Source organism: Myotis yumanensis, unplaced genomic scaffold, assembly GCF_028538775.1.
Source record: "Myotis yumanensis isolate MYYU_CA2020_CCGP unplaced genomic scaffold, mMyoYum1.0.hap1 SCAF_5, whole genome shotgun sequence".
Taxonomy (NCBI): Eukaryota; Metazoa; Chordata; class Mammalia; order Chiroptera; family Vespertilionidae; genus Myotis; species Myotis yumanensis.
In genome coordinates, this window is record NW_027223756.1 from 59,150,940 (window position 1) to 59,165,032 (window position 14,093).

General features: G+C 37.5%; 1 protein-coding gene across 1 annotated transcript in view; it reads right to left on the reverse strand.

The window, feature by feature from the left end:
• The window catches only part of KLHL2 (kelch like family member 2), a 78,877-nt gene that overhangs the window by 32,934 nt on the left and 31,850 nt on the right, over positions 1-14,093 (reverse strand). Inside the window, exon 5 of the mRNA XM_070415361.1 lies at positions 1,463-1,625. Coding sequence (XP_070271462.1) covers positions 1,463-1,625 — 163 coding nt within the window. The remainder of the gene's footprint in view (positions 1-1,462; positions 1,626-14,093) is intronic.

Consider the following 14,093-nt stretch of genomic DNA (forward strand, 5'->3'; position numbering starts at 1 on the left):
ACTGTGGCTTTTTGTTTTCAACTAACCACCTTATACCATTATTTCTTGGAAAAATGCAAAAGGAGTTCTGGGAATAATTCTCCTTTCCAATGCTCTGCATGTGCATGTGCACGTACACATACACACACCCCCAGACGCCCCCACACACATACCCTTTGCCCAGGTCCATGTGTCAAAATGTCCCTTACTCATCAAAGTAAACACAATGGAGCAGAGATTAGATGAAGGGCTCTCACCTTTGAAGGCTGGAAAAAGTAGGGGTTACAGAGCTAATTAAGGGGCAATGGTTACAGAAGGTCCTATAGTAACTGTCCCTATTGGGTCTCACAGATACAGAGGACTGATGGTGGACTGTAATTTCCACAAGGTTTATCCTCCAGAAAGATGGTTAAAAAAAAAAAATACAAACTTCCCAATAATCACTTTTAATATATATATTTAAATGTTTATAAACTCAAAGCAAAGTAAATTATTGGTTACTTTTGTGTTCTTTAGCTACATCCAAAGCTATAACAAGAATCTCTCCTCCCCAGAGAGGGGGATCTGAGGGCCCTACATAGCAACCATGCTATGGCTTCCTCAACAACAGCAACAAGCCCTTCCTCTGCCGAGGGAGAGGATGCCAGGACAAGATCCTAGAACCCACTGTCTAAGGAGAGGGCTGCCCAGGTTGGATCTACTTTTCTTTTCTTTTTTTTCTTGTTAATCCTCACCTGAGGACGTCTTTTCCATTGCTTTTCAGAGAAAGTAGAAGGAGGCGGGGGGAGGGGAGGAGAGAGGAAGAGGAAGAGAGGGGGAGAGAGAAACATCAATGTGAAAGAGACACATTGACTGGTTTCTTCCCTCATGTGCCCCAACCAGGCAGCAGGAAGTGAACCCACAACCCAGATACGTGCCCTTGACCAGGATCAAACCCGATACCCTTTGGTAGGCGGGTCGACACTCTTAACCACTGAGCAACATGGACCAGGGCTGGATCTACTTTTCTTTTCTTTTTTCCCCAGTTTTTTGTTTTTATTGGATCTACTTTTCTACTCCACCCAAAGGCATCTAGATCTTCATTGCTTTAAAGATTTTTAAGCAACAAGGCTGTCTTCATGTATTCAAGAGGAGGGTATAAAAAGCCACAGAGATAAAATGACTTCATTTCCTATGCAAACAATGACTATTAACTTGAAAATTTGAAAGACAAATACATAGGGATTCAAAACTTGCATAAAATCAGGTATTCTATTACTTAGGCTCAATACCAATTTATAGTGTTTTCCTTTTCAAGTTCAGAATTTTATGAACATGATTCAATTATACTGTGCTACCATTATAACATTTTAAATGTCTTCTTATAAAGTCCAGATCCAGAAACAGGACATGATTTTCCAGAAATCACTATAGATTCACTTCAAAATTCAAGTTTTCCAGATTCCTCCTGGTCTCTAACTCAGCAGAGGTCTATGCGACTTGCCTGCATAGGTGTTGGCCTTGTTCAGGAGATCTGTGCATGCATGCATATCCGCAAAAGCCCGGATTCCTAAGCAGTTGACAGGGTGAAGCTGAGATTCCAAAAATTCACAGCAAGTCTTCTTCACATCCTGTAACTGTAACAAACCAGCAGCTGGAAGAAGCACCTGTAACACACAAGTAAGCATGGTAAGGCAACTGCTGGAGAAACACTGTCACTATTTGTTGCTTCTACAGAGGGCACAGGAGGTCCAGCCACAGCTTATGATTTGCATCCAGACCCATATACAAAAAAGTAACCTAAAGATTATTTGCAAAAAAAGAGTGATGCCTCTTCACACTCCTCATAATTTTTATAGAATCTTTCAAAGGTCCTTCCTTAGTCATAAGAATATAAGAGCAATTAGATCATATTAGATTTAATGGTTCTTTTTATACACATACAAAATAGTCTTTTGAATTTTAAGAATATAAGTTGTTAGGATGCTAGGGGGTGCTATGGTTCAGTGAAAATGATTTTGTTCCCTGAGTTTGAGCAGTCATGGGATGAGCTTCAGTGATTTGTGGAGCAGGCGTGAGCCCAGAGGACTACGTACCATAACAAAGCCTCATTTTGTTCATCCACTGTCTCAACAACAAAACAAATTGCTTCCCTTGGGGGCAGCACCAGTTTAAATTCAACAGTCTCTAGCTATAAGCAGACAATGTCTCTAGAATGTAATACACGTGCTAAAAAGGAAAACATAAAAGATAAGTGCCTAGTAACTTTTTAATTAGTTTTTATTTGAATAACTCCAAGAAATTTTCTTTAATTATAGGCTATTCTATACAATTTAGCTAGTATCTTCACTATAGGTACTATATCCAACACTATAACCGCTTTTCAAATAGGTCAATGATGAAAACATTTTTCCTTGTTAAGTGAATTAGTGCAGTGCTATGTTAAGGACCATATTTGAAAGTCAAATTTAGGAGGAAAACTTCATAAAAAGAAGTTCTCAAACATCTGCAGTTCTTTTATAAAAGCCAAAAGGAAAAAAAAAGCCTCAACTATTTAGAACAATGGTCAATTTTAGAAAAGATCACGTCAGCATAAAAAAGAAATAAGACCTCCCTAGCTGGGTTGGCTCAGTGGATAGAGTGTCGGCCTGTGGACTGAAAGGTCCTGGGTTCGATTCCAGTCAAGGGCACATGCCCAGGTTACAGTGTGGGGCGTGAAAGAGGCAGCCAACCAATGATTCTCTCTCATTATTGATGTTTCTATCCCTCTCTCCATTCCTCTCTGAAATCAATAAAAATATATTTAAAAAAAAAAAAAGAAACAAGACCTAAGTTCCTTCAGTAATTGACTTTCAGATATGCCACAGAGGAAAAATAAATAATAATTTTGAGTATCTTTTACAATTTTCCTAAATGTATGTAAGTCGTCCTAAATGTGGGAGAGTGCATCGTGTCTTTCTGTAACACAAACCACTCTATTTTCTTAAAAAAACCATGTAAGTTTAACTCTCAGGTCTACAGACTGTGTGTGTGCCCACATGAACATAATCAAATGGTCATGAATTAAGGACTAAGAGGATAACTTACGTTTCAGTCCAAATCCATCAACTAATATTCGTTTTTTTTAAAAAAAACATAAAACAGTATGTATAGGTAATGTCTTTTCCTTCTAATTTAAGAAAAATAAAGTGCAAATAATGCTGTTTACAGCCAAACCTTTTGTGTAATGTGTATAGTGTGTTTCATTATGTTATGAGAATGAATCTCCATGGAAGACTTTAGTGGCGATAATTTGCAAATTGGAGGATTTCCTACACTGGTATAATTGTGCTCTGAAGCAATGTAAAGTGCATTCCAAGATGCTTAACAAATGCAGCCATTTAATTCAGCAAATACAAATAGGTAAGAAAGTAGTCTTCAGCGTAAGATTCAATCTCTTGTGAAATTTGCACAAATAGCAATGATCACCCATCTAATCAGCATTTTCCCAGAAACACCACAGTGTAGTACAGTAGCAGTCAAATTGTTTGGCAATACGGAAAGACAGAGATACTTGCAGGGGGGAAAGTGGCCCAGCAGAAACAGGCTCACTCATACATTGCTGGTGGGAATGTACACAGGAGTTGGCAGAAATAGGTTTATAGTTGTGAATACATGAAACACAGTTTATTCTTGTATTATTATTTCTTAATTATTGTATAATTTTCCATAAAAACAACTGTAACCCTACTCTTGTCTACCCTATATTGGTTTAGCCCTCATGAAGAGCAAATTGTCCATTTCAATTAAAATTACAAATGCCTATATGCTCTGACCCAGCAACTTAACTTACAGGTATACTAATATATGCAGAAAATCTCATATGTACAAGTCATCCATTAGAGCATTATTGGGGATAATAGCAAAAGTTAGAAAAAAAGCCTAAATGTCCATCTTAAAGAGACTGGTTACTTACAATAATCTATTCAATGGACTCCTCTGCAGTCATTCAAAATAATAAGAATGGTATATATGAATGAGATAATTTCTAAGATATATTAAATGAAAAAAATCAGTGTTCAGTTCATAGTACACTAACATACACATATAGACCCACACTTACATATGTATCCATCTAAAAAAAAAGCAGCTACAACAGGCTTTAAAATTTTTTATTCCAAATAATTTCAACATCACTATCAAACCCAGGTCTACCTTATGAAGAGACTGAAATTTATAACATTGTAGAATCTCAGATCTGAAGAGTATAAAACAAGTCAGGTAGGCCAGGAATATAAAAGTTATTTATCTGTAGGCCATCAGCTAGAAATTCACAAATATTTTTTTATTGATGTCAATAATGAGTCAAGTGCCTCCATGCTTGGCAAACATATTAAATATAATTGAAGTGTTAGTCAAAGGTATAAAACAAGTTTATTCATCTTTTCCTTTTGTCACTAAATCCTTCAAAAATGCCTCGGTTTTATGATGTGATTTTACTAGGACTAAACTTCAACAGCTCATAATTATGAAATTCATGACATACAGCTTCAAATACAATTACTAACTGGTCCAGGCTTACTAACATGACCCTTGGTCACCATCAGTCACTCATGATGAAAAAGGAAAGCAGCTAGGGCCACACCAAATTTCTAATTGCTCTGCATATTAGTTGGATAGCCAGCTAAAGAAAAACAAAAAAAAATGCTCCATGGGGGAGAGGGGGATGGGGGTGGGGGATGAACATATGTAATACTTTCAAAAATAAAGATATTTTTTAAATGCTCCAAATTTGAAATGACACATATCCCATAATCAGAAACACTCAAAACAGCTGGCAGCCTATGAGCTTGATGCCCTGGAATCAAATCAAACCAAACCTCCTACTTTGTCTGATAAAGAAACCAAACACTAGAGAGGCAAGCGAGTTGACCAAGTCATGTAACTGGCGAGTGGGAAGCTAGGGCTACAATCAAATTCACTAACTCTTCTGTCTATTATCTGTTCCATTATCTTGAGCCCCCTCTCAAGGTGCAGAATAGAAGTGCTGACCGAAATCCTATTGTTCTTTTAGCAAGAGTAATAAAGATAATAAACACCTCAACAACACATTCTTACAATTGTTCCCATTTACTGAGTAATAACTGAGTTAGGCACTGTGCTAAGCACTTGGCAGATAAAAATATCTCATTATCCCCATTATATACAAGTGAATACAGAGGCTTGGAGAAGTTGGGTTACTTGCCCAAGGCCACAAGACCTAGCATAGGACAGGCCTGAGTCTGCTATGAGTACAGTATTAACCATGGTGGGTATAATGCTTTTAGAGGACACACAGATAAACATTTCATGTTACTAGTTAGTAATATGTTTTTGCAGTTACCTTCTATTTATTTTAATAATATAAATTATTTCTTCAGTAGATTAAAGCAAAAATTGAGTCAATGTAAAGAAAAACATTAACTCTGTAATAGTATTAGCAGTATAGAATACAGCAAAATCATGGAAGTGCACACAAATTATTGAACTTTAGAGAGACCTGATTTGGTGGATGATGAAAGGAATTTTGGGGATAAAACTGGCAGGTTTAGGGAATTTTAGGAATGCACAGGTGAGGGCTTAGAGCTGCCAGAAGGCATACATTCACAGAGAATAAAAATGGTGCCACAGGATAAGGGGAGAGGAAGACATCCATTCACACAGAAGATAAGGAAAAGCCAGAGGGTATGGGGGAAAAAAGAAACAAACTTTCACAGGGGATAGAGAAATGCCAACAAATGGCAGAAAGAGGAAAACAAGAGATAGAGAAATGTTACAAGGTAAGAGAGCACGAAAGAAGGAAGCACCACATGGGTTTGGGGCTTTGAAGCTGAAATTCTACAAAAAGAGTGACCAATTAGAAGAGGAGCTATAATAATAAAAGTGTAATATGCAAATCGATCGAATGGCCGAACAATGGAACGACTGAGGTATCAAGGCAGCCGCTGTTGCTGCAAGGAAGGGATCAAGGCAGCTGCCATGGCTGCGAGGGAGGGATCGAGGCAGCTGCCGTAGCTGCAAAGGCCTACTCTTGCATGAATTTCGTGCATGGGGCCTCTAATCTATATATAAAAGGCTAAATATGCTAACTGTCTGACCGTTCGACTGGTAGCTATGACGTACACTGACCACCAGGGAGCTCAACACACAGGCATGGAAACATGGAACAGACTGATGAATCTCAGAGGGAAGGGGGGAGGGCGGGAAGAGATTAACCAGAGATCTTATATGCATACTAGAGGCCCGGTGCAGGGATTCGGCCTGTGGGGATTGGGCCAAAACCATGCACCAGGCCTCTGACATCCTCTGAGGTGTCCCGGCGTGGGAGAGGATGCAGGCCAGGCCAAGGAAACCGACTAGTGCACGAGTCTGTACACCAGGCCTCTAGTAAGATCATAACGTGAGGAAGGGGTCCCATTAGAAGAGAGCATGAAGTGACAAAGAACTACAGCCTTTATAAACCTTAGCAAAAGAGAGCTTAAGGATATACCCACTTGGGACTCCCTCCCTACGTGGGAGTCTGTATTTGCTTCCAATAAATTTCCACCCTTTTCATCTACCAACTTTTGTCCCTACCTTCATTCTTCAAATACATCTGGACAAGGACCCAGGAAAGAAAACACCCTTGCATCCTGCTCAGGAAAACAACCTGAATCAATTGATTCCCTTGAATCAATGAGATTTAGTATTCTAATCTTTTATATCTGACATCATTCTGATTCCAGAGGTTTCTACATAACACTGGAAAGGAAGAATGTGCTTTAATCTTGAGCTATCATAATCCCATCGCTTATTTTCTATAAGCTATATTATTAGTAACAAATGTGTGAAACACCTAGCAATGTAAAGAGGTGATTTCTTAATTTTCTACTTAGGTCACAAAAATATCTTGGGCATTGTAACGAAGAGGTCTTAGGAATTACAAAAAAAAAAAAAAAAAAGAGGTCTGAAGAATAATTTATGACTTTAAAACTAATTTTGTCTGAGCTCTGTAGAGCAAAGAAACAGTTGAATTAGTGCTGCTTCTTATAGGAGGTGGAATTATATTGATATAGTAAACCCTAGCCACAGAGCATTATGATCTAACTAGAGGCCTGGTGCATGAATTCATGCACATTGAAAGGAAATTAATTAGAAGGTGGCTAGCGGAGCCGGACTGGGCGAGGGGTTGGACACACCCAGGAGCCAACCTCCCGAGGTCCCTCTCCAGCGGCTGCACCTGGGGCAGCGCCAGGGTTCGAAGGGACCCCACTGGGCCTCTAGTAGAACAATGAATAAGCTCTACACATTACTCTTCTTGTTCATATCAATAGCAATATCTTAAGCGCTAGAGAAACAGGAAGTAAAAGAATATGGTCAGCTAATTAAATAAACAACTTCAAATGCTATCATTTTGTTAAATAGAAAAAAAATATTTTCTCCTAGATATGTTGATTTCCAACATAAGGAGATACATAAAAGCCTGAAAATTTTGTTCTATGGAGTTGTTTTCTACAATGAACAAAGAAGTAGGGGGAAAGCTACCACTGATTAGTGAAGACAAGCTGAACATTAGACAGGGAAGGTAGCCGAGCCAAATGATTAGCACCCAGATGACACTCTTACACCAGCTGCACGTGTTAAAGTAAGATGCTTTCATCCTACTTCATGTTGTTTGACAAGCCAAATTACACATAAGATGTTTCACTTAGACAAGTACACTCCTTCTGCCTGGCTATTAGAATCTGTAGTTTATTTTCAGCGTGGGTATTTATTTACTCCATTGGGGGAAATGGTTTATATAGTAAGTCTTTTAAATCCTGAGCCATTAGCAGTATATTTAGAGAAGATATGACCAATGGGTCTGAGTGCTCCATATATAAGATTTCCAGATGTCTGCGAAAACATGCAAACTTGAAACTAACAACTCAGTCACTGTTAACTTTACAGTAAGTGCAGATTTTTATTAATATCCAAGCTATTTTATATTCATATCAGAAGCACCTGTTTATTTAAAGTGGAAGGACCTTGCATGTCAGCAAGGACCCGAAAAGAAAAAGGGAAACAGCTGTCCAAAGGGCATGCATGAGCAGAGGGAAGAAATGACCCACACATTAAAGAAGCTATTTGTCACTGAAGTAAAAAAGTCTCATTGTGAAATATAACCTATAACTTTCATTAGCATACATCTTCTAAAATAAGTTATGTTTCACAAGCTTATTTTCTCAATCGGCTGCTTGATACTCATTGCACATTTACTCATAGAAACAGTATTAAAAATAGTCATAAACTGCAATATCAATGAACATAACACTGCCACCTGACTGCTGTGACCTCAGGGGGTGCAGGGGAGAAGGAAGAAGAAAGTTTCCTTCCTCTTTCTGGGATGTAGGCCTGGCCGAGTACAGTTTTGAAATAGGAAGTGTCTGTCCTTGGCATCCTGCCACCTCATTCGCACTTGCACATCTCAGTCCTAAACCTCGGCCACCAGGAGCCAGCCCTCTGCTCTGTGCACCCAGCAATGATTCTCTACCCAGATCTGCCTTTCCTGATTGCCAAGGATTTCATCCTTCAAATACACCTACCTCACCTTCCCTCCCCAACACCCATACCCAATGTCCATCCCTCAGGATAGCTGCTGCCAGCAAGGTCAAAAAGAAAGCCATCTTATTATCCACTCACATCAATGGTTAACAGTGCATCACCTTCCAGGACAAAATCCTTCCAGAGGTATTTAAAGTTTTAAGAGAGACTAACTCTTAAGCAGAATACATCTGTAATTAATGTCATTCTCAATAGTATAAAAATGAAGGGGAAAATGCAAAGGAAAAAGTAGGGGCACTGCCTGAAAGCCACCTCCCCAATATTATCTTTTTACAGCTGTTTTTTCCATTATTTTTAACCCAAGGTTTCTCTAAATCTCCAACTTATTCAACAGTGGCTCAAATGTATAATGAAAATAGCACCTACCTTATAGAATGTTGAAAAAAGTAAACGACATGGTCAACCATTCACTACAGTGCCTGGCACATGACCAGAGGTAGTGCATTAGTTCTAATTCAAGGACTTGTTTCTTGGATTGAATTGAACATTCAACCCTATGACAATGGAATGGCAGGATTTCCTCTCTCCCTCACAAGGTGATATTCTATGCTGGTTCATTCACAATAAACATAGACTGTTTTCTTTTTTGATTAAATATTGCCAAAGTCAAAGATATAATCAGGGCCCATTTGGAAAAGAACAAACACAGAATACGAACCTGGGAAAATATTTGATACCTCACTAATTATCAGATAGATATAAATGAAAATAATGAAAGAGCACATTTGATCACTATTGATACAATTTTTTTTTTAACAACATCCATTCAGGTCAAGGTATAGTAAGCCTTGGCCCCTAGCACATTTTTTGCTACCATTGTAACTAGCCAACTCTCTTAGAAAGCAAACAGGTAACTTTCATTATGGGCTACCAAAAACATATATATATATATATATGCGTAAAATGCAAAATGTCCCCTCAGGAGTTCAAGAAGGGAGGCCCCGGCTGGCAGCCAGCAGCCACTAGGGACCCTATCCATGCATGAATTTCGTGTACCGGGCCTTTAGTAAAAGTTGAAAGCCTTTGACCCTGAGAGTATGTTTCTGGAAATCTATCCTGAGAAAATAGTTCACAAATTGGAATAGGCTACAATCCACAAATTTTATTTTAGCATTACTTATAAACAATGCAGAAATATATGCAGCAAAAGCACTCTTTACCAACCTTTGCTCACGGCCCCTCCATCTGAGTTGCACTTTATCAACACATATGTGTTGGATTTGCTCACAAATCTGTTTGACACTTGCACTTGTTATTGAAATTATATAACTTAAATAGATATGTGTAATCCAATAAAATGTGAGTGTAAAAAGAGAGTTGTTCCTCTGAAGACTAAGTTGATTGCTTTATAATCACTTGACCAATGTGTTAATGCAAAAGAAATTTTTTAATTAAATTAGACGTGAGAGTAAGGAAACAGAAATTGTATAATTTGAAGATGACTTCACACTGAGATTTCTTTTTAAGTCTCAGTTCTTGCTGTACTTAAAAAACTAGAAAATGAGAATTGATGATTATGATGTGGTATGTGTGTAAGAATGAGCAGCTGACCATACTTAGTTTTACAACAAAAGATTGGCATGCAATTGTACAGTTACATGTTTTAGGTTAAAATAAAGTATTTAGCCCAGCCGGTGTGGTTCAGTGGTTGAGCGTCAACCTATGAACCAGGAGGTCACAGTTCAATTCCTGGTCAGGGTATGTGCCTGGGTTGCGGGCTCGCTCCCCAGTGCGGGACATCCCCAGTGTTGGATGTGCAGGAGATAACTGATCAATGATTCTATCTTGTCATTGGTGTTTCTATCTCTCTCTCCCTCTCCCTTCCTCTCTGAAATCTATAAAAATGTATTATTTTAAAAAAGAAAATAAAAATATTTAGAGTATACAGTACATGTATTATTTTTTAAATGGTTTCTCCACTTTACAGCCTTTTTTGATTAAGTGGTCAACCATATCAAACAGGCCTCCTACCAAGGGAGTCCCTCCCTGGGGTGCCTTGCTTTTAGGAATGACTCAGGGTTTAAAACACTATACACCAACATACTACTGGCACTTCCTGTCTACAAAAAAAAACCACACAAACAACCTGTTCTACACCACCAATAAAATGGACACACTATGTTGAATTTTCTACTGTACTGAGACTGTGTTCCTTACCAAAAATTAATTTTTAAAGGTCTCTTGGAAAACTCTCATTTAAATTCTGTTCCTTTTCTAAAAGGATGAGATTTCCTACCTCAAATCATTTCAATTTATGCAACATACAAGTTTCATGAACTGTTTAAAACTCATCCATTCAAAATTACAAGATGCTTATTAAAATCCTCTGAGATGATAAAAGTTCTAAAATAGATAGAACCTGTGGCTGAACACTTAAAACACTTGGGCATAAGAGCATTTACTTACATTTGTCATTGTCTATTAACATCCTGACCTTTGTTTTCCACACTGACATCAAGTGAAAAGCTCATACCTACTTTTAGCAAGCCAAAACAAATACCCAAAAGCTGAGAAGTAAAAACGTATGGTACAAAATCACAAATTTAGCAATGGAGTAAATGTTTTAAAAAGTTCAAGCTCCTTTAGAATTTTCCAAAAATGTTCATCAACACACCAAATGAAGAAGAGTAAATCTTCAATAATTTTTGGAAAATAAAAAAATACTTTTTAGTTATAAAAATATATTTATTTTTTAATTTATAAGCTCTCTTTTTAAGCAACACTAGTTAATTACAACTTAATAGTTGTTGTCTGATTTAAACTAATTATTTAACCTTCCAGAGCTTTCTCATTTGCAAAATAGAGTAATACCTACTTAATTTGGTAGTGAATATGTAACACATAGCTGAAAATAAACCCATGTGAAAACTCTTCAGATGTATATAAAGCCAAGTATTCTTAATAGTGAGGGACACAGAGAAACCACAAAGTACATGAATTCTCTCAAAGTGTGGGCAAACCTTGTGCATACATGCTTACATGCACTTGACTTAGGAAAGGATCCACAGTTTTTCTTCATATTCCTAAAGGAGTCCATGACCCCAAAAAGTCTAAAAGCCTGCTTAATAGTTGCCTTTGGCTTTATTTTCTCTGTCCCCAAATTCATAAAGTTTACAAAATTTGACTGAAAACTCTAGAAACAAGCTAAATTTAAGTTACTCAACGCAACAACAACAAAAAGTTCAATTAAAAGCATGATCATGGTAAGATATTTATTCTCCTTTTATTTCTCTTTTAAAAAATAAACAAACTTAAACTCATTTGGCTCAAATTATTCCCAGCCTTGCTATAAATAAAATACCCAAGTGCTAAACAAAAGAACAGCAACACACACACAAACAGGGAAATCTTCAATTGCCAAGAATTAAAGCCCAGTACTTGTATAATACAGTAATAATTGTTCCTTCTCTGGAGTTAATTTTTCAAATTACTTCATTGCCTCATTCTGACTCAAAGTCAGGCAGCTATTCAAACAGCTATTATATACACGTATTTTAATGTGTTGTGATAAGCAGACTGCAAGTATCACAGAAGGCACCCTAAACTAGGAATCAGGAAACCAGGGTTATGGTCCTGCTCTGTCATTGACTGACTCTCACAGCTGGCCCTCAGTATTCTAGGTACTATAATCCTATATAAAACATGCAATCCCAACCTGAAACACTGAAATACTTGCTATCCTAAAATTGCATTTTATTACTAAAACAGAAACTTACTAGTATAAAAGACAGGTCACCTGACAGGAGGTTTGATTCTAGGCCTAATGACAAAATATACCTAAAGTCATAAACCTTTGAAGTACAGACTGTTCTGTCCCCACTGTCGGCACTCTCAAGGCAGAAATACTCAGAGCAGGTCTTCTGTTAGGGCTATTTCATGCTTTAGCTTAACACGAACAAGAACACCAGACACCTCCCACTACGCCATGCCTTTCTTAAGGTGAACAGCACTTACAAGAAAGACTTAACAAAGTATAGACAGACAAAAATATTGATAGATAAACCCTTATTCACATTTCACTGAAAAATTCTTATTATAGAAAAGACAGCTTATTTTAATCCATCTTATTTCCAAGCTGCCTTTTCCAAAACAAGTATTTTTCAATGGAAGATAAAATAAGTTTTTATATACCAAGCTAACCCTATGTTGAAGAGACAACCCTCTTCGCACACACACACAAAAAGGCAACTCTATGAATGTTAAGTATTTAATAAGTGGATCAAATACAACTCTGAATATATTTCTGTAAGAGCTACACAATATACACAAAAGGCAAATTAGCATGGCAAGAGATTTTTCTGAAAGGCTGTGGTGACTAATATTTCAGGACTAGAACATGATTAAAAGACTAGAACTTATTAAGAGAAACATGAGAGACGTCCTCCACTACAGACAGCATTCAGAGCTGAATTCACACACTTTAGTCTCTTAGGCCTACATCATCCATTCCCATTTCCCTCCATGTGCTACACTGTGTGAATCAAAGAAACCAAGTAGTAATTCATTTGTTGGAAGGCCAGATATAGAATACAAGGAGGCCCACACACTCAATTTTTTAAAAAGAAGGAGCATAAAACACCCCAAAATAAGGTTTTATTGAAAATAATGCCACAGAACCCAGCAAATAGCATGACCGTACAGAAAAGACCAGACTGAGATGACATTTCGGTGCTGTTAGCGCATGACACGTCCCACCCACTTTTTCCTTCCTGTTAAAAAAAAAAACATTCACCTCGCACCTAATTCACAATTTTATATACAACTTCAGTATCAACCAAAGTTTTTCTAATGCTTTACCTCATGAGCAAGACTTCCAAGCAAAGGTTAATGAGGCCACCTGGGAAAGATCACCACTGCCAATATTTCAGATCTAATAACAGCAGGTTTTAACAAGTTAAAGTGCAAAGATTTCAGTCTCCACATTCAAATATCCTACAGCACATTTCAACTAATTACAAAGGACTAAAGACTGAACCCACAACTTCCTATCTGTGCAAGTAGAATTTAGAGATTATTCCTTAAGAAGTTAGTCCTGCCCTGACTGGCCAGGTGGCTCAGTTGGTTGGAGCGTCACCCCATACACCAAAAGGTTGAGGGTTCAATTCCTGGTTGGGGCACATACCTAGGTTGTGGGTTCAATTCCCGGTAGAGACACATAAAGGAGGCAACCAATCAATGTTTCTCTCTCAACATCAATGTTTCTCTCTCTCTCCTTTCCTCTCTCTAAAAATCAGTAAAAAAAAATATTCTCCAGTGAGGATTAAAAACAAAAGTTAGAAGTTGGTCCTAAGTCTTTTTGTGGTCCTCAAAACACAGTTTACCTATTGGAAAGAGTATAAATAAATAAAAACTTTTAGATAGCAATTTAGCATATCTATCAATAATTAAAATACACATGTATCTTTTGGCCCACCAATTACATTTTGAGGAATCTATCCTATGAAATTTTTTAATGCAAATTTTAAAACATTGATCCACTATAGCATTTTGTAAAGGTGAAAAATCATACATGCTGATTAACATACGGAGTACCA